A 26,514-nucleotide genomic window follows, 5' to 3' on the forward strand; every position below is an offset into this window, starting at 1 on the left:
GATAATTATCGTATTGTGAGGTTCATATCGTGATATTTACCTTATCGTGTTGTTTGGATATCGTTTCATCCCTACCGGCTACCACGTTGCATGTTTTGACCGGATATTTCATCACACGTACATATTGTATTCACAAAAAATGGCGGCGGATGATATGGCGGTAAGGTATGTTTAGGTGGATGAAGCAATTGGAATATTTCTGGAATTAATCAAAGAAGCGAACATTAATCTTTTGTTGACAGTCATCTGAGAATAATAGCAAAATCATACCAAATGAAAGCGGGCATAAGTTGCATATTTATTTTGTGCATCTTCACTAAATTGGACTAAAAACTGTATTGACGTGTGTGAACTTTGTAGGGCGAGAGTGGTACAGAGGACTGTCTGTGGGCGCTGGAAACCCTCTTCAGTGTTCTGTTCTCCATGTGCAGGCTGATGGTGAGTCAGAGCGGCTTGTGTGAAAGCGTGACTGAGTAAGAATAAGAGAAAAATATATTTTGTTGAGAGTTTTTTTTGTGTGTGACAGACTAATCGTACGAGGATGGAAAGGGCGCTCGTGCGATGTGTTTTCAAAGGCTATGAATAATAACACGTGAGGGATCAGAGTCTGATAGCCTAACTTAGATCAATACAGATCATTTGTGAAGCTTTATGAATTCATTAGCATGCTTCAAGTGCACTGCTGGCACAACTCTGTTTGAACTTTTGCTCATAAAATCTCTGGAATAAAATGTGTTGGATTTTATTTTATTTTTCTCCTCCCAAAAAAGAAACGTTTAAAGCTCCTTTTGACTTTTGGACCACTGCATTGGGAAATGTAAATGAACCGCAGTTGCACAGCGTCAAATAATCTTCCTCTCATTTTTACTACAATCGCTCTGCTTTTTTCCCTCCTCATCCCCCAGGCTCCCTTCACACCCTTCATCACTGAGATGATGTACCAAAACCTGCGTAACCTCCTTGACCTTGCCTCTCTGGAGGAGAAAGACACCGGCAGCATCCATTATCTCATGCTGCCCCAAGTCAGGTGGGGGAAATTCCCGTCATTACCCAAAAATGAGTGGAATGTGTAAGTCACAATTAAAGCTTAAAAATGTACAATGGATAGCATGACAGTCCCCTTGGATCTCTCATTAACATACTATACTTAACTTATTCACTCCCGGCTGTTTTACTGGATTTTGCAAGCTTACCAAAAGAAAGATTAGAGTCTCTTCTTTCATCAGGAAAAAAAGTATATTTCTCTTATGTTTCCGTTTTGCAGCAAAGTTTCATCATTGTTCACATATCTGTTTAAAACATGGGGAAAATAGCTTTTTGCAACATGGCCCTGGTTGATCTCTTATACTCTGCCACCCGCCGGCCATTTTTGTAAGAACTTACCAATGCTTCAAGTGTTTTCTTCAGTTCAGAGGCTGCATCAAAGCCTTATGTATGCTCTAGCATAAAAACAACAACATAAAAACGTATAAATACGTCTTTGGCACACATGCAACATTTAAAATAGAACGTATTTATACATTGTTGTGAATAAATGAGTTAAGAGACATAGTTGTAAAACAGATAAGTGATCGTCTGAGTCAAGCGGTCGCACAAATCGCGGATGTGCTAAACTCGTCTTTTTGCAGAGGGAATTTGATTGACAAGCGCATCGAGAACGCCGTCTCTCAGATGCAGTCGGTGATCGAGCTGGGGCGGGTCATCCGTGACAGAAAGACCCTGCCGGTGAAGGTAAATCATCCATTTTTGTCCCGTGCAGCGCCAACACTGCGTGCGTGTGTATGACTACTGCGCTATGAACATTTTGATTGACTGCAATGGCTGTCATGTGCCTCAGTATCCACTGAAGGAGGTGGTCGTCATTCACCAGGATCCAGACGCTCTGAAAGACATCCAGTCGCTACAGAAATACATCCTGGAAGTAAGTCAATTCATACATCATGTAAATGGTACGAATACATCTTAAGTGATATCGCAGTATTCCGTGAGTAATGACGCACGGCTATTGGTCGCGTGAGCCATCTCCCACAATTCCCAAAATATTAGGAACAGTTTTGGGGGAAAATATACTGAACAACCCTCTGCCGAATGATCGATTTCGATTTACAAGAGTTCAGTTTGATTCAATTTGTCCCGATTTGATTCGCTTCACTTCAATCTGATATTGATTAATTATGGAACATCAAGTCTTTTTAAATATCAAGGACATGATAAAAACTCCATAAAGATTAAATTCCAAATACAATTTTGTGGAGGAAGTGAACAGTAAATGTAAAACAAACCCAGTAAAAAAAACAACCTCACCCTTAAAAATTCAATTTTCTTATAAATAAACGGGAAAAAGAGATATTGAAATAATCGATTCATTGTTTTATGAATAATAATGAATAATTTGTCTCAATATTTGGTACCACTGTGGCCAAAATATGCATAATACCGGTAAATGTACACCCAAAATATTAGCTACAACTGAGGCAAAAATGATTGTGGAAGCCCAGAAAATTATATTATTTATTATAGATGCATTGGGTCAAAATTATAGTAAAATCCAAAATTGGTACACCAAAAGTTGTGAATAATTGACACTACCCCTGAAAAGCTTTTTTAATTTTTTTTTATTGCCCTGTCACAAATGGCAAAAGTTTGCAAATAATTGTCACCGCCCCTAAAACTGTTTTTAAATTCCCTATAAATGCCCCAAGATGGCAGCAAGGCACTACTCGGCTTGCAAACGTCACATAACCAAACACAAAAAAACAGTTGAGCCATTACGGTCGTTACCAGATCCCTTAGGCACCGTCATGTCGCTTTCAGCCGAAAGCAAGTGGCTAAATGTCCGCTCCCCAAGATGGATAAAAAACAGGTGGATTTTTCTGCTTAATTCATATTCCACAAGCGCAGTATTAGTCAGAATACTGCGTTTAGACTAGTGGGTGAGCATAGAACATATTACTGTAAAGGAGATTTCTGACTTGACTTTAAGTATTAGTGACTGGTATCGGCTCCCTCTACTAGTACCCGATACCTTAACTCATTCACTGCCATTGCCGGCTATAGACGTCAAAAAATCATTTGAACTATTTCTATTAGTTTTTGCTTTTGTTAACAAGAGCATGAAAACCTAGAATTATTTTTATTGTACATTTAGAACAGGTATAACATTTGTGATTAATAGTGAGTTAACTAGTGAAGTCATGTGATTAATAACGATTAAAAAAAAAACGATCGCCTGACGTCCCTAATTTTTATTAATCTTTTCATTTATTTTTTTTTTATCGTGTCAGGTGATTACAATTTTTTGTTGGTAATTAACTGCATGACTTATATAGTTAACTCACGATTAATCCCCAAATTTTTTTTCTAGGTTTTCATACTCTTGTTAACAGAAGTGGAAAAAATGTTAAACTAATAGAAATAGTTCAAATGAATTTTCGACGTCTATAGCCGTCAATGGCAGTGAATGAGTTAAAATGCGGCTGGTATCGGCCTGATACAGATACATGGAACTGGTACTCAAACTTTAGCTCCATCATTTAGTCAAAAGCAGCGTATCAGCAAGTCATCTGCGGCAAATGTCTGTCTCAGCCACTTTGCAGCACAATTGAGAGGAGCGCCCCCGGTACCCGCCAGGGAGCGTGACCAATATTTGAATATGTCACATATTTCCCTCTTTGGACAAGGGAGAATAGAACGTATAGAATTGTCTGAGAAAGGCAGCCAGGCTCACTGAGGACGTAAAGATGGGCTAGCGCGGTGCCTGCTTGATTTCACGCTGCGCTCGCACTGTGACAGGATGACTCCCCAGCGTGGACTTCTTGATTCCTTTCTTAGACTGACTCCCAGAGCGCTTATGTTTGAAATTGCTGTGTTGCATAATGCTTATTTATTCGGTCTTGAGTTCAGCTTCTTCAGCCTGCCACACACACAGAACGATGTGACTGAAAGACAGTTGAAGTTGCCCAGGGTGCGGGCGGGGTTCAACAAGTTTCATAAGTGGGGGTTGATCTAATATTTGCATCACAGGTGAATGACGTTGTCTCGATTATGATAATTATATATCGCACTGCCTTAATAGATAGCTATAGTAGTCAGGAAAACCCGCATCTCCTTTGACAATCATTTTTTATTTTTTTTTATTTTGTGTGTGTGTGGTTTTTAGTATACTATTGAAGTTTTAACCGTTTAGCACCGTGAGTTGCATTTTAATGTATGAAAGGTGCGATATAAATAAAGATTGATTGATTGATTGATCGTGGATTGTTTTTTTGTCGTTTGATTTAAAAATAACTTTTTTTTTAGACCGATACTCAAATCTTCAGTATTCATTGATACCGATACCATTAGTTCTTATGATACATACAATTTCCACACAAAAAAAACAAGACAGATAATTTTAAGACCTATATATCTCAATTATAGCAAATTTCCTTACAATTGCTTGAAATTAATGGCAATTATATTTTTTTCAATTTGCTCATAAAAGTCATTCTGCATAGAGCTCACAATTAAATGAATGTCAAAAAATCGATAAACAAATGAAACAAATAATCCAGTGGCCAGTAGAAAAAAAGTCCCAATCAAAATATGTGGTTGTACAACTTCTTTTTAAGGAATACAGTAAAGTGCAAATAATTCAATTCAATACAATAGTGTTTCAAGTAATTTAGTAATATCTACCATGTTAACAATTCCTCAAGCTTAGTGTGTGATGTTTAATTCTATCTTGTTTTGTGATCCATGCTTTTAATTTGGAAGGCTGCTCTGTATTTCCGCTTCCTGTTTCACGTTCTCCGTTCGTCATTCATCTCATATAAGTGCAGTAGTCAAGACAATATAATATACAAATATCTGTCTGCACTTCAGAGGTAATTCAATTGTTGAGTACAACTGAAGACTTATGTGCTCTTTTACCGTCGGCCCCTGTGGGGGTCAATGAATGCAAAATAACAATTTCAGCCTCCTGACCGAAAAACGACCACGATATTGATACCTGGTTTCGGTACTAGCCCATTCTTAGTTGTCACTAGCTTATCTTTTTAGAATCTGTTATCATTTTAATTAGTCCATCAAATACTTTGATATGTCTTGTGGTGTCTTCCAACTCTGTTGCCACCCAAAACAGCAGCACCAACTAGGAATTCCTCATGGCGCCTCTCTTCTCTTCTAGGAGCTCAATGTGCGCCAGCTGACCATCTCGACGGACAAAGACAAGTACGGCATCCGTCTGCGGGCCGAGCCGGACCACATGGTGCTGGGCAAGAGGCTGAAGGGGGCGTTCAAAGCCATCACCGCTGCCATCAAGGAGCTCAGCAGCGAGCAGCTCGAGGCCTTCCAGAAGAAAGGTACGGCCATTAAGTCCACTTCGGGGTAAAAGGGACTGTGCCGATGTGTCATTTCTCTTGTCACTGAGATGTCTTTTTAGCGATCACACAGTACGGTACCACTTTAATCCACTTTGGTGCTTGTTATTTCTGCCTTCAGTTAAACTATCATCTCCGCTACAGTTGTGAAGTGTAATTCAGTTTTAAGTGACTGTGGTAAATGGAAATTGGTAGCAGCTAATCTTCATCTATAGTGCTAAGGTTGTCAAGGCATAGTATGAAATGCTATCAAAATAGCATCATGTGTCAACAAAATTGCAGACTGCCAAAAAGGCGTCATGTTCAATCATACAAACAATCAGAATGTGACCAAGCAAGAATACAATTCCCTTTATAATGAACCAATGTCCATCCTAAAGTTTGAAAGCCGTGCCCAAATCAATAGGGGTGTGCCAAAAAATCGATTCTCATAAGAATCACGATTCTCATTTAGTACGATTCAGAGTCGATTTTAAATGTCCCAAAATCGATTTTATTTAAATTATTTTATACTGTCTTCCCTTAGTTTGTGTGTCTTTATTGGGAGCGCTCTTCATGTTGTACCTGATTTGGCCACTTAGGGGCAGCGTGGTTCTATGCGGTCAGATACACTGTTAAGTTGTAGCCAAATCAGCGAGTAGAAGGAAAAAGTCCCGATCAAGTTATTTCAATAAAAGTTGTTTTGCAGCGTGGAGCCGTTCTTTTGAGTGATAAAAGTGCCGCGAGTAGCGCACTAATTAGCATTAGCGAGTCAGACTAGATCATTACGATTCCTTGATCATCTATAAATTGAAGAAAAAATCATTGTCAGTCAAATCATTTTGAAGCAAAAACCGTTCTTAATCGAAAATCGATTCTGAATCGAATCGCACACCCAAAAATCGGAATCGAATCGAATTGTGAGACATTCAAAGATTCCCACCCCTACAAATCAACATAAAGCATGTAAGTGATCTCATGTGCCCCCAAGTAAACTCGCTGCATCCGCATCAAAGCAGCACAAGGTATTTCGTCTCTCCAATTAGGCGAGGAGGAAGGCGTAGAGCCCCCCCCCCCCCCCCCCCCCGAGGTCTCATGGGAAAGATACTGCCAAGGTCATCCGGACTGTGGGAACTTAGCATTGCCAATCACTTGGACGTTTGAAGTCTTGGTGAAGATGATGAAGATGGATGAAGAAATGCGTGGCTCCGAGTGACAGTTAATTGATCACGATGCATTTGAGTGAGGAAAAAGCCATTTTAAGACTCTGAATATTTTAACGAGGCTTACAGGATTCCTGTGTGTGTCGATAAATGGTCACTTAGTTACTGCATTGCTCACTTGCGTCTTAATTTGCACCGAAACGATCCCAAAGAAGGAACCACTCCCTTTCAGTCAGGAGCAGGCGGGAGTGATGTGGCATATGCCTTTGAAGGTTACGTCAGCCATATCAAAGTGATGCAGCGGAGACGAAAAGAGCAAAATTGAACCGCCCTGACAATCGCCAGAGAATTTTAAGGAGCAAGAATGGCCCTATAAAGATGGCTATAGTTCTTTGACCACTTTATTTAGTGCTGTCAAGGCGGGATACCTTTCAGATGCATCTATTAACTCATTCACCGCCATTGACGGCTATAGACGTCAAAAAACTATTTCTATTAGTTTAACATTTTTTCCCACTTTTGTTCACAAGAGTATGAAAACCTAGTGTTTTTTTACATTGTATTACAACAGATATAACATTTGTGATTAATCGTGAGTTAATTTGTGAAGTCATGCGATTAATTATGATTAGAAATCTTACTCGCCTGACGCCCCTAATTTGTAATGATCTTTTCTTAAACAAAGATTATTAAAAAGAAAAAAAGGGGGGGGGGGGGAAATGTATATTTTTTAATTAGGGGCATCAGGCGGTAAAAATTTGTAATCATAATTATTCACATGACTTCACTAGTTAACTCACAATTAATCACAAATGTTATATCTGTTCTAAATGTACAAGAAAACAATTATAGGTTTTCATACTCTTGTTAACAAAAATGGAAAAAACTAAACTAATAGAAATTGTTCAAATGAATTTTTGACGTCTATAGCTGTCAATGGCAGTGAATGAGTTAATAGGTGAAAATCTGTGATATAGAAAGACCATATAAACTTTTTACACCTCACACGCATTAAAACACACTTTTTAATGTAAACCTAAAATGTAACATTGCTAGAAAATACTGTACATTTTATATAGTATGTGTATTGAATATGAGGCTTTAAGAGGCGGAGCCTAGTAGGGTGACAATGCAGCAAACATAAAATTTATTAAAAATATTACTGCGTATGGGTCTCTTAGCGTGAGATGTATTTGTGTTAGTGTTTTACTGTCCTGGCATTCAATAAACAGCTGAGAAATACATTGGCAGCTGCAGCTCGCCTTACAAAATGCATTACAAAATACTCCAAAATAAAGCACAGTAGAGATTTCGCAATCAACAAGAATATAAAAAATAAATGTTTTGCGTGGCCGTGTTAGATGAACTATGGGTCACATTGTATGGCGTTGATAATATTAGATCCAGGAGTGCATAGCTAGCCTCATTAGCTTAGCTTTGGATTGCAATTAGGCATATTGTTAGTATTTTGGTGAAAGGGCAAGTCAAGCCAAACATTTTCTTTACCATATTTTCTATGCTTCCCTAATGACCAATCACTGTCATATGATCATACTCAGAAAACAGGTGAACTTGGATTGGTCGTTACCAGAGCCCTGAGCTACTGTGATGTCGTTTTCAGTCGACAACAAGTGTCAAAATGGCCGCCCCCTGAGATGGATAAAAACTAGTCGATTTTGGTGCTTAATTCATATTTCACAAACCCAATATTAATCATAATGCAATGTTTAGACTAATGGGGATGCAACAAACTGCTTCTGCTTTTTTCCCCCCTTCTCTCTAACTTTGATGCCGGCGTTTTGATGGGCTACCTAAGAGGTGAATTGTGAGCAAAAGCAGGAAATAAAAGCATAGAGATGAAGGATTAGACAAGAAGCGCGATTTCCTCCCCTCCTCTCGCCTCGGGGCGTCCAGGAGTGAAGAGGAGGACGTGGTCACGTTTTTTTCCGGGAGAACAGAGATGGTTAATTGGTGCCCCTGGCAAACGTCAAACCCGAGGACAGCTGATTGGCCGCATTGTTTGACAGCTCGCGCGGATGCAGCCGGGAAGCTTGTCCTTTTCAGGAATTTCTCCCGACAAGTGAAGACGAGCATAGGTGGCAAATCCAAGTCCAGAAAGTAAAAACCCTGCCACAGTTTGGCTTTAGCCCTTTGTGCTAGCTACTAGCAGGTAACCAAGCACCTGGGGAGCTAGCTAGGGAGATAGCTAGCTAGATAGCACCTGGGGCTAAAGCCAAATTCTGGCAGGTTTTTTACTTTCTGGACCTGGATATGCCACCTCTGAAGACAGTTATAAACTGAGGATAGAAGAGGTCTTCATTCTAAATGACTGAAAACTTTGTTCCTAGATCCCTTTTTACACTATTAGAGCTACTTGGACAAAATCAAAACAGCGGAGATTTATCTGTCTTCGATGGTGATATCCTCCAAAAGCCTTTGTTGAAACGTTTAGAGGATCATTTGTTGTGCTACTCAGAAACTGGTGTCGAGTTCCAAAAAAAAAAAAAAAAAAATCTCAGATTAACCTCATTGATTTCCACTGCCACAGTGGCGGGAAAGTAAATTGTGTTTTCCCTCTGTCCCCACACTGTTTCATTGTACGTCAAGTATTAAATGGCTCCTTTTTTATTTACGAGGTTTAAATCCGAAAGGAAAACATATTACGTTTTTCAGACTGCTCCATTTCACACATGAATACTCTTTGTAATATTGTAAACTCGCAATATTTGGCAATACGACGGCGCCTCCTAAATCAAGCATAATGTTCTCGGAAAGTCAAACAGAAAAACAGTCATTTGTGATGTCAGCAAATCTAATGACACTGCAGTTCAATGAACTGTTTAAAGCTGAGCTTTTTGATGGTACTGTAGAACAGGAAAAGGAATTTCCTCCAATAGGACATCTGTATCGTCACTCACTCAGTCACAATATTGATATTTCGTGCTTGTTAGTTATTCATGAGCCACTGGATATTTTGACAAGTGAAAATAATGTAATCTCATGCAAACAGCTGAGAGCACACAACAGATGTGTGCTATTGCTGGCTTCATAATTGGCTCTCCAGCACTTTAACATGATTTTGAATGAGAAAATCCCAAGCCCATAAAGGGAAATTGTTGCTTTTTGTTGACCACTTTAATGAACGTAGATCAATTATGCTTTGATTCTCTTCTTCCCCAACAGTTTACAGACAATAAAAACAGTGTTGGCGAAGGATGAAGTCAGGATGACGTATACGTTTTTGCGAGTCAACTGACGTGCTGCATGTTTGTGGTGGCGGCGGCATTTCAGGTTCCATCGTGGTGGACGGACATGAGCTTCACGAGGAGGATCTGAGGCTGATGTACGCGTTCAATCAGAGCTCTGACTCAGCCGCGCAGTATGAAGCCCATTCTGACGCACAGGTGAGCGGCTGGCATAGAAGAATCACTTCAAACAGTACAACACTTCTTATGGGTCTCTAGGAAACGGTGTTATGATGCATAAATCCATTACTCATATATATATATATATATATATATATATATATATATATATATATATATATATATATATATATATATATATATATATATATATTTTTTTTTTAATAAACATGGCCAAATGTTAGCAATTTAGCCCCAAAAAGTGACTGCTAAAAATAATTTAAAATCACTATTTTTATTTTTTTAATTTGAGTAAATGTCCCCTTTATTCACCAAATTGTGAGTAAAAAAAAAAAGGAAATTGTTTTATTATTTAATCATTGGGCATAATTTCACTTAATTTCTTTGTAAAAAAATTAAAAAAAATGGATAAAGGAATGAAATTGCACTTGGTTTGGTATGGTATGGTTTAACAGAATATTCTTAATAGATATATAATAATAATAATAACAATTATAATTTGATGGGGCTACTGAGGTACTCGGAATGTATAATTTTTGTTATGGCCAGAATTCTCCGATTTTTATTTTATTTTTTTGCACAGTTTTTTTAACACATTACAACATAAGAAAACAATGATATTCAAACATTCCCTCCCCCAAGAAAAAAAAGAAGCTGATTTTGTGCCTATTTTTTCCTCTCTTTTAAACTTAAACAATAAAGAAACAAGTATTGTAAAATTGTAATGTTGTACCTGTAATTCATATCTTTATTGATGTGCGTTTTAATGGATTATAAAAGAAGTAATTTTATTCAGTATTCAGAAAATGGATGGATGGATAGATGTAGAAGTAATTGGCTGATTAATCTTTTATCGGAACTTTATATTCTGCCTAGTATTGGAATCGGCATTGACTTAGGAAAAAAAAAAATCCTTATTGGTTTTATTATTTTTATACCTCTAACCCCCTATAATAGCATGTTAGTAAATATTTTTGATCTCTTCAGAGAAAATAAACAAATTGTCAATTAATTAATTTATTGTTATCGTTTACAAATTATTTTCAAAGGAATGTGGGATTCGCCCATATGAGGATAAGCAGTATAGAAAATAGATAGAATGGGACAATCTTTCTGTGAATGTTGAGCAGCATCATGGCAGATTTCCCACATGTGGAAGTTGGCTGTAAATTATGTCATGAATTCTTAAAAATCAATTCATCTGTTAGTATGCACATACTAGCATAGTTGGTAACATTTGTGCATGATTGTGATCCTCTGCTCTATTCCGCCATAACGAGCCAATGATGAGACAGATGGCGAACATTTTGACATGTTACTGACAAAGTCGTCGTGTTGCACATCCACTGTACACGCTGTGGGGAACAAATGATCGCGTCGCCACACTGACGGTCATCTTTCAGCTAAGAGGAGTCCAGCTCGTCCGGCTTTCCCACAGGCCGTCGCTAATCATTGCTCCGCCGAGCGTACGCACAGCACACGGTTGCACCTTAATACCAGTTTACCGAGCCGGCTTTTTAATTTGCCGTCGTTCTCGCTCGCTCGCTCGCTCGCACTGCCTCACAGTCTCCCATCTGGCTGCCACGCTCTCAGCTGTGTGTTGCTTACATGCATTTTCCTCCCCTCCGCTTCTGTAGATACATTCTTCTTCAGTACAGTACAGTACAGTACAGTAGTCGTCATAACGAGGAAGATAACAAGCCTGACCTGCGTTCATAATATATGCAGAGTTCCTGAAATAGCATTGTCTATCTCATGTCATTTGTTTTATACTTCATCTATACTATATCTATTTTGGTTATGTTCTGTTTTAATAGTGAAACCAAATCGCCCACTCATAATGATCATATTTAAAAGAGCAAAGTAGCACTAATTAACTTTTTAACCTAATAAAATATTTTCATAACGTTTCTGATGACCTTTGCTGTATCATTTTTACTGGCACGACGCAACTTTGAGGAGGACGGTAGGAACACTGCCACACAAAAGACTACAAATGTAATGACCGCTTTACGGCATACGTCACTTCCCCCCTTTCCCCATTCGTTACAAAGACGGAAGTCAATTTGAATGTCGATGCACGATTACTGCTTTCATGGCAGAAGCTGTAAAACAACTGAGAGGTTTTGTCTGAGGAGACAAAAAAGGAAAAGGGAAACTACCCGGATAAAAGGACAGTCAAAGATCAACATTGGCCCGGATTTCATTTGCTCAAAAACGACGCAATGCGCTTGTCCTCATAGGAAATGTGGTCTTTCTTCAGAAAAATGGCGCCGCCATAATCAATGTAAACTGAAAGTTCCTTAGTGTTGCTTTAAATTCTTAAATTTGGCTACCTGAAATCTGGCACTATCCTATTTAAAATACTTAACTTTTATACGAGCATAAAAGTAAATTAATCACAATAAATGTTATTAACTGTCATACAATTTTAACTCATTCAAAACCCCAAAACGTGTAAACGTTTTTTAATACTTTGTCCTTCACTCCCAAAAAATGTATTCATAATTTTTTTTAATGTGTTTTTTAAATATATATTTTTTATGCAAGAGCGTACAGAAGGCTTTGATGCAGCTTTTGACATGAAGAGGTGGCTTAAATCTATGGTAGTTACTACAAAAAACGTCCAGTAGGTGGCAGCAAAGTGTAAGAGATCAGACAGCGCCATGTTGCAACAAGTTTTTTCTTCCTCAGTGTTTTCACAAGGAATGGGAAAATTTGATGAAAATGCAAAACTGAAACAGATACAAATATACTTTTTTTTCCCCTGAGAGACTAATCTTTCTTTAGGTAGGTTCCATGGTTTTATAGCAATAGAACACAATATTCTGTGGGCCTTGCAAAATCAGTCAACATCCAATAAAACAGCCGGGAGCAAAGGGGGTTGCTTCAGTAGAAATGTCTGGGAGTGAATGAGTTAAAAAGAAGTTCACCACTTTTATTAGTAAAATACACAAAACAGTGTATAATGTATGTAGTTAGTACCTATCCTTTTTTGTTGGGGCAGCTCCTTCTTTGTGAATAAGTGCTTAAAAAAAAAAGCCACAGAAATGACAAGAAATGCAAAAAAAAGTTCATTCTTGGATGTGATTTTCAAGTGTGCCATTGAATCAGCTCAATTAAAAAATGTTTAATTTTAGAATGCTGCTGGAGAAAAACTCGCTTATTATGGCTCATCTGTAACAAAAGTGTGCTCTTTACTGTGCCGTAGGTGCTGGTGCTGTTGGACGTCACCCCGGATCAGTCCATGGTAGATGAGGGCGTGGCCAGAGAGGTCATCAACCGTGTTCAGAAGCTTCGCAAGAAGGTGGGTGGGGGTGCTTCTTTTTCCTCTCTGAGGGCCACATACAGACAAATCGAAGGATGCAAGGGCCACTTTGATTTTTTGATTTTTTTTTACTTTCATACCAAAATAAGTCACTCAAGGACTTGCATAGTCTTTATATTACATTTTTATTCTTGCAAAATAGCTACCTCAACAGTTTAGTATTTTACAAGACCCCCCCCCAAAAAAAATATCAGCCCCTGCATGGAACAGCAACCGAATCCCATCTCTACTTTCAGAACCAAAACAGGAGAAATCGTAAACTGGCCTGCCATTTTTGAAGAAGTTACGTGGAAATCATTCGGAATTCGGAACTTGACACAGAGCAGAAAGTGGAGGAAACCATTTGTGTTTGCAAAAGTTATTCGCCACAGTGTTATGAAGAGATATGATTGTACTTGTTGAATTGTAAATACCTAATTTGCATATTTATAAAAGCTCTAAAGTACATCAATTTATTATTATCAGATGTCCTTTTTAGTATAGGACACGGGCCTCTTAAATGGCCCCCGGGCTGTAGTTTGGACACTGCTGGCATACAATGTTCAGAGGGTTAGCTAACATAGGCGCACAACATTGCAACATTAAAATAGAAAAAATAAAAAATAATTTTGTGGGTCTATTCATGCTAAACATGCCTATTAAATTTCAGGGTGCTATTAGTTTTTGTAACTGCGTTTTCCCCAAAAATCAATGAGGGGGAATAATGAATTTGATATTATGTTATTATAATTAAACGGCAAATTGGCAGCATAATGGAACCAATTTTTCCATTTCAGCCCGCCAATTTCCATTCCGCATTCACCATTTTTAAAAAATGTTTCTACCCTCATGATGGCCCTCCTCTTCTGCCTTCCTTCTTCATTTTTTTTTGAACGCTCTCGTGCTTATTTGCGAAATCTTTCCATTGCAGCGTCCCAGTCAGACGTTTCTCCATCATAAGGCGGGATTAATGGCGGCTTAATTACGCTCTGGCCCCTTTCAGATTCGAGCGTTGGAGCTTTTGAAGTGCGACCGGGGAGTAAAGACGGATTAGCCGGCAGCCTCTTGTTTTCTCAAGAAACAAACAAGTTTTTTCCATGGGTGCGCGCGGTAGAAGTGGCGGCGGCGCTGCTGGCTGGATCCCGGCCAGGCCGCATTCCAACTCTTATTTCAAAACCCTCGACCCCTCCTCAAGATCTGTGAGGAATTTTCCACCCTAGGGGTGGGAATTAATTTAGCCAATGCTCGCTTGTACTTTTGCTGTTTGTGTACGTGTGGGTGTTTTTGTTTTGTAGCAGTAGGCCAATCCATTGTTTATAAGTATTCACACTTAACTGGAGTTTTCTGTTTTTGTCAACACACACACACACACGCGCGATCAGAGTGGTAGCAACATCAGCAGAGGGTCACTACCTTGGCCTATAAACCTCCCTCCATTGATTGAGCGCTCCACTGTATCTCGCTAACTTATTTCTCTGCCCTTGAGCTGTATGTTGCAATTGCAGTGTGTGCGCGTGTATGAAATTGCATCCGTCCACACATGCAGCATGCAGCGGTCCCGATGAGGACGAAATCGATGCTTGAGGAAGGTGTCAAGGTTCGCGGATGCTGCACGGAACACTTTCATGTGCCTTTATTTATTCTCACTTTTGCTTCCTTTCCTTTCTAATCCACCTTCTTTCATGTCATCCTCCTGTGATGTTAATTCCACGCTCTCTACCGTTCTTTAGCTAACCGTTCCCTACAGGTTTAATGTTCTTATTAGAAAATAACGTCACCCTCCTATGTCATTTTTCTTGCCTTAATCAAGAATATTAAGCAAGGGAATAATCCTTTGAGGAGCCGATTTGTGTTCATATTCGGGTCCACGTTTTCTCTCAGGGCCATTTGGTGCCGTCGGACGAGATCACGGTGTACTACCGCTGTCAGCCAGATGGGGAGTACTTGGGTTCGGTGATCCAGGCTCACACGGACTTCATCCTGGCGACGACGAAGGCGCCGCTTCTGCCTTATCCTGTCCCCAAAGGTGCCGGCGTCATCATCCAGGAGAAGACGCAGGTACGGGTTTGGAAATTAGTGGAACCCCCAAAGTTGAACATTCAAATTTGGTGTGAACGTTTTTTATTTTATTTATTTTTTTATGACACTAAATACATAAATTACATGAATGTAAAAAAAGAGGACAATTTACTTTGCATCAAATCATTAAATACACAAATTACATTTACCAAGCAGATTTTTTTCATTATTATTTAACCCCTTCGGACCCATAGATGATTACGGTGGACATAACATATTTGCGTGTCTAAACCATTAAAACGCATACTTTGGATGATGTCAACACTTCTGGTTCATGATTGGATCCTAGCTAACCAATCACAATCGCTAGTTGATTTGCATGATGTTCATGTTAAAAATGTTGCATATAAACTTGGTAAGTTTACAACATGTTGCAGCCATACTATCCTGGCATCCACTATAACAAATAAAAACATGAGATAACCCCAATTTTTTTTCCTCATGTTGTTCTTATGTGGGAAAAGAGTCAAAATAAGGAACAAACTTGACATTATTTCCTGTGGGAAACTCCTATATGAGCATAAACATTTAAACATTACCGAATGTATTGAAAGTATTTGTATTCTCAATTTACTGATCCTGCCTTTCTTTCCCCCATGTTTGGCGCAGCTGAAGGGCTCTGACCTGGAGCTAACGATTGTAAAGGGATCATCGGCGCCACGGGCCGCTTTAAATGGACCGGCGTGTGCTTACGTCAACGTCCGAGTGAAAGTCAACGGCAAAGAACAAGGTGGAACCAAAAAAAAAAAAGAAAAGAAAGAGAAACCACAATAATGGAAAAGGAAGTGAAGTAGCATGTGGCTCATTGCCCAAGGTTGTTTTTGTAAACACTATCAAAGTAGCTGTACAATTGTTGTAAAAATGTTTGTGGTCATGAGGTGGCTAATGTTTCGAAGCCGCTGCTGCATGTACACTGCACCGAATGCATGGGTGTGCAGCTTCTTCAGAAACGCCAAAGAGACAGCTCTTGGTGTTTTTACAACTTTTATATAAAGCGTTTAGCAAGATTTACAAGTTGGAATGTGAAATATTCATTGGCCGTTACCCCTTTATGACCGTCTTTTGCAGACGGGGTGGTGCTGCTGGAGAATCCGAAAGGCGATAACGGCTTGGACGTGGACACGTTGAAAATTGTGTGCGGCAGCATCTTCGGGCCCAACAACGCCAAGCTCAGACTCTTTAACGACGGCAAAGGTGAGCACGAGTCCAAACATTAAAAAGTGCTCCTCTGTGCACTCTTGATGTCTAACGGCGTGCTCATCTGCGTCGCAGAATTGGCTAGTAAAGCGGACCTGCGGGCTCTGAGTGGTAAAACCTTGTTGGTGACGACAGACGCGGCATCCCCCGGGCCCGCCTCCTCCGGCAGCGCCCTCGTATGTCCTTACGTGAACCTGATGCTCTGTGACGCTCAGCCCGCCGGTGAGAACACGCACATGCACACAAAGCAGAAAAGTTTGATTCAAAAACACTGCAAAAAATTGCAAAAAAAAAGAAAAAACTCTAGTGAGATGGAGTTGATATTACTTAATTTAAACAAAATGATCTGCCAATATAACAAAAACATTTGACTTGGTGCAACACCTATTACAGGGTTCTGCAACCTGTGGCTCTGAAGTCCCTTTCCTGTAGCTTCCCTGTGGATCTCTAAAAAAAGAAAAAATAATGTAAAAAATTAAGCTATTAAGATATATATATATATATATATATATATATATATATATATTATATTATTATAAATACATTTAATTAATAATGTAGTCCACATTTTTAAGTGACATTTTAAGTCGAAAGATGGATGGAAAAGTTTTAAATTACCTGAAACTGCTCGAAAAGGAAGAGGAAAAGCAGAAAATAACCATAAAATGTCCATGAAATTGCCAAAAACATCATTAAAAAGGAAGAAAAGAAAACATTTAAAGGGTAACCATAAAATGTCCAAAAACAAAAGAAGGCAGAACATTTCCCCAAAATGTATTTGGAATTGCCAAAAAGCAGAATATTGATTTAAATTTTTTATTTTAAAGCAGAAAATAAAACATTCAAAAAGTAACCATTAAATGTCCAAAATCAAAAGAAGAAATCCCCAAATGTACCTAAAATGTCCACAAAATTGCCAAAAATGTCAGAAAATATATAGCAAAAAAAAAAGGCAGAAAAAATATCAAATAAAATGTTCAAAAAAGAAAGGAGAGGCAGAAATTAACCATGTGTCCATACAATTGAGAGAAAAAAAAGAAAAGAAAAAAAGACAGAAATCCAGCAGTCTAAAATGTATGAAAAATAAATTTCCAAAAATTACAACAATAAAAAATAAAACAAATATATATATTAATGTCCCCTATCTGCCAAACTGCTGCTTGTTTTGAAGTGCAAGTCCTCCATTTAGTGCTCATAACTTAACTTTTAGCTCACTGCTCAAGACAAAAAAATTTAACTGAGCGTTGCTCATCTCTAAAAAAATAAATAAAATAAAAATCATAAATTGGGTCACTCGTAAGTTAAGGGTACCGCTTTATGAAATGGACATCGATCAGTGTGTTGTTGCATCTTGAATTTGTAATTGGACCTTGGTCACTGCCTTAACGATCGGTCATGCATTCCTCTGTAATTTTTTTTTTTTTACACTGAGGTCACCCTCATTTGTTTAATAATTAGTCAAATATGTGCACTTGTCTCTCTACCTGCTCGCCTCCTGCAGAGTGCAAAACGGGACAAGTGGGAACCTTGCTGCTGGTCAACCCAGTGGGCCAGAACAGGCTCGACTACTCCGGCCTGATGTCGGAGACCGCCAAGGTCTTCGGTCTCCGCGGCAGGCGACTCGGACTCTACTTGGACCAGGACCTCAGCCAGGGTACGATCAAGAGTGATGCCAGCAGTCAGTGAGAATTTTCATTGTTCTGATCCTCATCTCGTCTCTTTTCAGAGCTTCCGGCCGATTCTGCAGTAAAATCTCTGGACACCAAAACTCTGTTTGTGCGAGTTCTTCCCACTACTGCGGAATCGTAGAACACGGAGGACACAAAACACCTCAAGACTTGTCCTCACTGTTACAGTACAGCTTTCGAAAATTGCATTTTTTTTATTTTTAAAAACCTTCCTATATGATCATGAGTGTAACTCCACTTTTAGAACCCATGAGCACAACATCATAAAAGTAGCACAGGCCTCTCATTGAAAACAGTTAATTATGCGGTTGTCTGTTTCTTTCCCATTCAACGCTACAAACTTGCAAGGTGTTTCTCTTCGAAACTCATTTAAGGTAAGTCAAGGGTCCAGAGTCATTACAGCTGTGGCAATTAATTGGGCAAACCAATTTGCCTTATTGTGGCCACCCGCCGTTTAGAATTGACCAGATAAAACTTTCATTGCTTTGTGAGTCTTCATTTGGAAAGTTGAAATGAACTTTTCCGGTGGCTGAGCTTTCGGGTCAACTTATGGAAAAATGCTGTCAAATGGAATAAATCAATGGTGATGGAAAATGAACTTTTTTTTGCTCTCTCAACCTTGTCAAGAGAAGTGCGTCTGGTCCCGCAGCGTTAACCTCATTTGCTCTTTTGTTTATCTGCCCGACTCACACGCTTTGTCCCATTTGTTCGCCTAACCTTCTTTAATTGCAAAGTCGGCCATTAAAGGCAACAAAGGGGATTAAAGATGCTTTCAGTGGCTGTAATGAGGTAGGACAAAAAAACAAAAAAAAACATCCCACCCACAGTAACAATAACAACTTAAATGCAAAGCAATATTAAGTACGATGATTAAATGTGATGTAAATGAAAATATCAATATTGCTGCTTTGTAATGTCGGCAACATCAGATAGTGATACTGTGGTGTTAAAAGCAGAAACGCAGTTGCCGCGTTGAAATGTGGAAAAGGTCACATTTGACTCTGGTATATGTAACATATCAACAACAACAAAAAAAATCCAATATTGAAGAACGAAAGAGTGTGTTATTGATGAGAGCAAATTTGATTGGTCGGCCCGAAGTTGGACTATTTTACTACAACTTGGCATAAATTTGCATTCAAATTAAGCGCATGCGGCAATCATCATCTTTATGACTCGTAGTAGTCGTCGAGATCTGCAAGTCAGCACCACCCCCTTCAACCCTCGAAGCGAAACAATTTAGCATGAACATGTCACGGAAATACCAGCTCATCCAATTTAGCGTCATTAGTCACTCATGATATGAAGTATCTAATATTAAATACAATAATGCACGCAAGCACACATTGTATTAACACAGATTCAGTTTCATTCATTGGCCTTTTTGAGGAATTGTTTTTAATTGATATACAATCAATCCAAAATATGTTGCTGCTGTGCTATCTGCCCCGTTCATTCAAGGTAAAGGGTTTGTAGTGTTACCTAACTGTAAATAATTCTGCATTGTTGGGAGTTGTTCTCTCCTGTAAAGCTTAAAATTCCTCCCACGTATGAGGCACAGCAGGTACCTTCTGAGGGGTCACCCAAGTTCCTTTTTGTGTGCGTGGCTCACATCGGTAAGCACATTACTGTAGCTTTAATGTACTTGATGATCCTGTTTTTTGGTAACACATTATTAGTAGCACTTAATTATTCACTAATGTGTCTGTGAACAAGCTTTAAGTTCCTCCTTAATACACTTGGGAACACCTTACCACCATAGTTGTTGAACATTATTTTTTTTAACTGACTTAAAGGTTTTAAGTTCATAGCATTTTAGTTTGCGTGAGGGTGGGATTTGATGACTTTTCGTGTGTGTGTGTGAAGGGTTTTGGGGGTGCAGTCTATTTAGAGCTTGGCCTGTGGGAGATATCTCAGTCCAACCAGAAGGGCGGGAGGGCGTGGGAAGACCTCCACGCTCTCTCCTGTGTCACTGTTTGTGGTGCGTGTCTGTGTATGTGCCATCCTAACAGGAAAAGGAATGAAACGGGAATACTAACTCTTATTTAATAAACCAACACAAATCTGATATTTCCTTTTCAAACGGTGCAACATTTGCAGCTAAGTACAGTACCATGCAATGTGGGTTTTGCCCATGAACAATTTTGCCAAGTCGTCTTTGCCAAGGCCAAGCATCTGGTCACACTGCAGTCTTGACTTGAGACTGAACCCTTTCCTCCGGCTCCAGGATGACAACGCTGGTCCACACTTAGAGACCATCTCCAGAATTTGAGTGTGGAGAGGATGGAAGGTGCTGACCTCAACCGCAGTTACCACACTGACCACTTGTGGGCCAACTTGACGTTGAGGTGCCTGCCTGTGGTGGGTTGTGTGTGGTTCAACTGAGTTTTCTGAATGTCAAACGAACTTCAATCGTCTAATCCATTAAACGAGTAAATGGCAAATGCAAACTTTGCGCTGGTTATCTTCGTAGTGAATTTTCAAAGGCATCACGTGAATATTTACAAGTTGTTCCATATTTGCGCTTTCCCTAAAAATAAAAGTCAATGCGTTTATTTTATTTAATAAATGACAACTTCTACTCGGTCGTAGTTTGTTAATTTTGTGTGTGTGTGTGTATGTATATATATATATATATATATATATATATATATATATATATAAATAATAATTTTAAGCCTCTCCCCTCCCCCTTCGGGAATTTTACAAAACAGCCATTTTGCGCTTTCACCAGTGATGGCTGTAGCTTTTCGCATTCCCTAATTGGTCGTTCTAATATTACAGCTGTCATGTTAATTATCCAACGCACTATACTTAAAACACATTCATTACATTTATTTGCGTGTTTTGCTCGGTGACACTCTGGCTGCAAAATGATGTCCTCGATGCCAGGTACTGTTGTCATACTTAACACAAAAGCAGGTAGTTAAGCTAAGTAAGCTAATGTCGCTAAATTGTCATGTTCTGACAAATTTCATGGCGCATGAACGAATTCCGTGATAGATGATTCTGCCCTTTGTGACATATTGCGCATTTGATTAAATAAATAAATAGTGAATTTTATTTATTTTAGTTACCGGACCACCGTTTTACTATAGATACCAACATGAGACGCTTTTAAGTACTCGTGCCCATTTTTAAGCGCAAGGGTGACGTCATAGTTGTGAGAATTACGGACTGACGTAAAGTTGATTAGCTACACAAATGAATAGGGCAGACTAGTGGAGGCCATACGCAGGAAATAAGTGTGTATTTGCGAGGAACAATATGATTTAATGCCCAAGAATAGTACCATAGATGTATTAAAGTTCATGTGGTTGATGTGTGATGGGCAGAGTAGGCTATGGACAATTACATGTTTACGTCACAAGTCCAAAATGGCGGTCTTACTCGATGAAAATAAATTGGGCTCATTGAAAAGCATTGGACTTTAGATAGTTGTGATTTGAGATTATTATTTTGATTTCAAAGTGTGGTAAAATGTCATTTGACTAATCTATTTCAAAGAAATGTTGCAGGTTTTTGATAGGCAATATGTATTGCCTAAAAAAAGTACAGTGAGCGAGTAGTTTTAACAGTAACATGTTTATTGAAGCATATGTACATTAAACTGTACTTCAAAAATGAATGCTAATGTATATGTCCACTATAGTAAGTTGTTTCCTTCACTCCCTCCTCCACATCTTCCTCCTCCTCCAAGTGTTGTTTCTTTTTCAGCCTCTCATAATGCCTCCGCTGAGGTGCGTACAAGAGGGAAAAGCCCAAGCTATAAGCTCCACATTGCCTTCGGAGTCACGCAGGTGAGCCGACTGGCACTAACGCCCGAAGGATACCGCCGGGCACCCAGAACAGGACCCGCCGTTTCCCCTTGTGAGTACCCCGTAATTGTGAAGTATGGCACTAAGCGTGCATTTTTGTCATTGAGGGTTATGGTGTGTGTGTGTGTATGTTTCCCCCCCCAGGTCAAATGGCTGAAACTTGACCCTATTAACTTTCTCAAACTAAGATTAGTGTATAAACTTGAATCATCAGTGTTATTTTTTTTTATCATCAGCACTGCAGTATTTAACACTGGTGAGTTGTAACTTAACGCTTTGGCTTGGGAAACACACATTACTTGAGTATATATTTGCCTTTCCTACTCATCCCAGTACACAAAGTGTGTCAAATGGAAAATTTCAAAGAAGCCAGCTGTTTTATTTTTATCTGTTTATTTCACTGCGATTGGCTGCTGATCAGTCCAGGGAGTACTCCGCTGCTAGCCCCAGAGTCAGCTGGCATAGGCTCCAGTTCACCCACGACCATAATGAGGACAAGCACAATAGAAAATAGATGGATATTTATTTTTTGTAGAGAGAGTGAGTAGCCGGTGGGAACATGTGGAAAGACAAGACCCAGCGATAACATGCAAAGTCTCCCGAGAGAGGAGCGAAAACACACAAGTCACTCGTTGCATTCAAATGTCTTTACTGTCAAACATGGCCCTCAAACAATCTCCTGCATATTTGACAGTTTTAAGATTATGCTAGCATGGCTAGTATGGTGTCTATACCTGCTTAGTCATTATAAGCTTCTTCTTAATGGTGTCTTTTGGCTAATTTACAGTAGCTAAAAAAAAAACAACTAACAAAAATTTTTAGTGAAACGTGTCAAACAATTAGCTACTTTGCTACAGCCTAATGCTAATATGGCATCTAATAAATGTTTCTGGGTTCCGACATCTTTGGAGCAATAACAGGATCTCATGGGTGTAATTTACTTAGCCTTACCTTATTCTTTTATTCATATTTTTGGCAAATTTGACTTAAAAAAAAAAAGGGTCCATCATGGCCGAACAACAATCCCTCAATGTCGTGCTAACTGCAGGCTAACACTAATGTGACTAATGTGGCATTAATCAACTAGCTGGTGTCGACACCTGTGGAGGAAATACTAACTCATAGTGGTGGCTACTTTAACTTTAACTTATTTTCTTCATTTTTTGGCTAATTTAGGCTCTTGGAAAACATAACATGGCTAAGAATCCATTGCGACTGTGCTAGCTGCATACTGATGCTAACATGGTGTTTAATTGGCTCCCTAGCTGTTGTCTACCACTACAGAACTATTAGATGATAATGGTAGCTGCCGAACTGGTATTTTTATCCTCTGGCTAATTTGGGCTCTTGGAAAAGTGTCAAATATGGTGCGTAATAACTTTTCTCGCCAGTGCCTGCACCTGCAGAGTTTCATTCACCCGACACCATGTGGTCCTGTTCTATTTTAAAAGATTTGTAATCTCATCGCATTTTGTGGTTGCGGAAAATCGAGCTGGGTTCTTCAGGTGTTATTATCCGTCAGGAAAGAGTGATATTTGCAGAATTCAAGTTGGTGTCTCTGGAGGGCTTTCAGTTTTGTGCTGAACTCAATTAGTATTGTTTGACCTTGGGGGAGGCCTGTGTTCTATTGATGTTCTATTGAACACTACTTGAATTCCTCAGGGAGCATTCCTAGCGTCTATCAGTATTTAATTAGAGTAAAAATATTAGTCTGACTACATCCACTATGGGTTCAACAATGGCATGGAAACAGCAGTTCAGAACATCCATCAGTCCATCCATTCTCTGCACTGCTTATCCTCACCATTCAGGGAGTAGTTTGATTCAATTGTAAATGTCCACCTGTTGTAGGTCTGGAAAATTTAAATCCAACGTCTGCGTGCATAAACACTATGCACACACATCTTGAGTCATGATGAAGTTTAGTTTGTGCACGTTCCTCAGACATTTCCAACTTTCTCAGCCGTCTTGAATGCAACATAAGCAAATCCTACTTAACCCATTTCCAGGAAACCTTGTGCAGGGTTTTGTTTAATCGTTTTAGTTCATGCTGTGAGCACCTTTTAATATGTTTTGAATATATATTTTTTAGCTTCATTTCCAGTAGTTGGTGGTTGCTGAAAAGAGATGTGGAGGGACTTAAATCATTCTTCACCCACAATATCAGCTCGATCCATCTCTTTCTCCATATAGCTCACCCCCACTTTTCTTCTTCAACTGTGGTGGTCTTTATTTTGCATCACGCTATAGGTGGTCTATCCATCTCACCAGTCAGATAACAATACAAAAGATGGATAGTGTTTTCATTGACTTGCTTTTGCACACAGAAAGTAATTTGGGGATGCGATCACATGGTGTAGTTTTCTGTAGTTCCTTGCTACACTGTTGATAAGGTGCCATGAAGAACATTAATGAATCCTCACCGTAGAAATGGAACGTTGGCAATAAAACTTGGTTGGATGTGTTCTCATAATCCAAATTTTCAGGTTAAATCTCAGTTATTTCAACGTTAATGTCACCTATCTGTAAAGTATAAGGTGTATGCAATCTGACAAATTAGCTCGGAGCAGTTAAATGTCCGCTTCAAACCATCACATTGTTTGGCGAGTTCATCCTAGAAATGGACCAATAGATCCAAAAACCAAAATGGCAGGCTTCCTGAGCCTTTTTGTGTGCCTACCAAATTTCATATAGCTTCAGTAAGTTAAACCAGCTTCGGGGGGCAGAATTTTCAAACATTTTTGAAATACCAAAATGGTCGACTTCAATTTGTTTTATGACGAGTCCCATGGAGTTTTTTTTGTGCATCCTGACATGTAGTTTTATATTAATATAACAAATTTGGGGGTTAAGATTGCAAGTATTTCTCATTAAAAGTGCGTGTGTTGTCGCTGTAGACGCTCGCAAGGTGCTGTTAACCAATAAGTAGTCTAAAATGAAATCCGCACTCACTCCTTTTATTAGTAATGTAAGGGACTTGCCATTTTCTTAGCGTGCGTTTGAAGGAGTGAACGGAAAAATGCTTGTTCAGTCAGTGGAAATTGCCCCTGAGAGCAAATAACTTGACCATGCTAATGCTGCGTCCACACAGCGGCCATTAAAGATACAATCAACGACCCCCATGCACTCACTGCACCGCGCCTTGGGTCCGTTAGCCCGAGCGCAGCTAAGAGCCCAAGCGAATGTTGCTCCTGACAAGGCGTCCGATCGAGGTCGACTATCTCGATGCTGGCTGACCTGCAGAATGATCACAAAATAGTGCTTTGCATGCAGGTTGACCAGGTTCACTCTTTGCTAATTAGCCGCCGCTAATGATGGCAGATGTAATAAATGGAAGACTGGTACATTATGAATAGGCTGGTGAACACCGGCCACCTCATTAGGTACACACACAGGTAGTGATAAAGTGGCAGCAAACGAGTTTCGGTGGCATTTGAAACTTTTGCTTCTAATTACGAAACCTTTGTTTGTTTAAAATGACTGACCGTGTCGAATCCTCGATAGTTATTCTGACTTTTGCTACTGTAAATAGTAAATCTTTGTTGTGGCCGCATGCTCGAGGTGGCAGCTAACTAGCGCCACACATTAGCTGCCATTACGACTACTACTAGTACTTAGTGTTTGTTTCTATGTCACAATTGCATGTTCTTTAAATTAATGCGATATCCTGGTGCTTAGCCTGAGGTTTGTTGTAACACATACATTCAAAGAGCCACTGAATTCTTGACTTTGGCAACAAGCTTGAGGGTCCAAACTGTCACCAAAGTAACCTGTTTGAACAAGTTCCGGTGAACCTAGCACATGGAGGACTGAACTTTTTTTTCAGTCGAAATGTGCTTCTTACTCATGGACACTACATCATCTGTTTGTAAAATACTGTGTACGCTTCGACCAACCTGATTTGAATGGGAATGAGGTGAGCCGCTTCAATTGGCCATGAAGTCTGCTGTGTTCCATCTCACAACGCCACAAAACATCCCTATTATGTCTATGCTAGTTAAGCAAAATGCCAAAACAAAGAAAACAAATTAGACTGACTGCCAAACTTGCACTGGGCACAAAAATAGAGCCCTAATATATTTAACGTAATTTATCGGTCTATTGGATATTACATATACATTAGATTGGTGTTGTGACCCCGGGATCAAGTTTATTATTTGACCTTTGGGTAATTTATGCATCTTAACACCGTCTCAAGGTGACTTCCATTCTTCATGGTCACATGTCCTTCACTGCGAACTGTCGAGTAAAGAAGACAGGGATGACTAAATCCTCAAGCAAAAAAAAAAAATCAAATATTTGTTTGTTTACGAGCAGCAGCTGGGAGTCGACTTATTGTCAAGCATTGGGCCTTCGAGTGAAACTTTCAAGTTGAATCAAGGCAAATATTAGTTTAATCAGCCTCTTATCAGTCTTGATGTCGTGGAAACGTATCAGAGCATGCAGGAACTCTTTGTAGACATGCTGCTTGGGCACCTGGCCCGCAATGAAGGGGAAATTTCATTTGTTAGTTTAGATTAGAAATGTGTAAAAATGT

At 39.3% G+C, this 26,514-nt stretch overlaps 2 protein-coding genes across 3 annotated transcripts in view; both read left to right on the forward strand.

The window, feature by feature from the left end:
- iars1 (isoleucyl-tRNA synthetase 1) overlaps window positions 1-18,757 on the forward strand; it is a 46,091-nt gene extending 27,334 nt beyond the window's left edge. Inside the window, exons 22-34 of the mRNA XM_086087990.1 lie at window positions 361-438; window positions 906-1,027; window positions 1,629-1,731; window positions 1,838-1,921; window positions 5,168-5,342; window positions 9,794-9,906; window positions 13,100-13,195; window positions 15,077-15,253; window positions 15,884-16,004; window positions 16,343-16,468; window positions 16,547-16,693; window positions 17,973-18,125; window positions 18,198-18,757. Coding sequence (XP_085944116.1) covers window positions 361-438; window positions 906-1,027; window positions 1,629-1,731; window positions 1,838-1,921; window positions 5,168-5,342; window positions 9,794-9,906; window positions 13,100-13,195; window positions 15,077-15,253; window positions 15,884-16,004; window positions 16,343-16,468; window positions 16,547-16,693; window positions 17,973-18,125; window positions 18,198-18,280 — 1,578 coding nt within the window. The 3' untranslated portion in view covers window positions 18,281-18,757. The remainder of the gene's footprint in view (window positions 1-360; window positions 439-905; window positions 1,028-1,628; window positions 1,732-1,837; window positions 1,922-5,167; window positions 5,343-9,793; window positions 9,907-13,099; window positions 13,196-15,076; window positions 15,254-15,883; window positions 16,005-16,342; window positions 16,469-16,546; window positions 16,694-17,972; window positions 18,126-18,197) is intronic.
- Window positions 18,758-21,906: 3,149 nt separating this feature from the next.
- Window positions 21,907-26,514, forward strand: part of atp2b2 (ATPase plasma membrane Ca2+ transporting 2) — a 91,594-nt gene continuing 86,986 nt past the window's right edge. The window contains exon 1 of one of the 2 annotated variants that reach the window (XM_086086912.1): window positions 21,907-22,029. The gene's annotated coding sequence lies outside the window, so the exon portion shown is untranslated. The remainder of the gene's footprint in view (window positions 22,030-26,514) is intronic. The other variant, XM_086086910.1, reaches the window with a different exon arrangement.

The sequence above is a fragment of the Leptonotus elevatus genome, chromosome 10 (genome assembly GCF_054856555.1).
Source record: "Leptonotus elevatus isolate MCC_2025b chromosome 10, RoL_Lele_1.0, whole genome shotgun sequence".
Taxonomy (NCBI): Eukaryota; Metazoa; Chordata; class Actinopteri; order Syngnathiformes; family Syngnathidae; genus Leptonotus; species Leptonotus elevatus.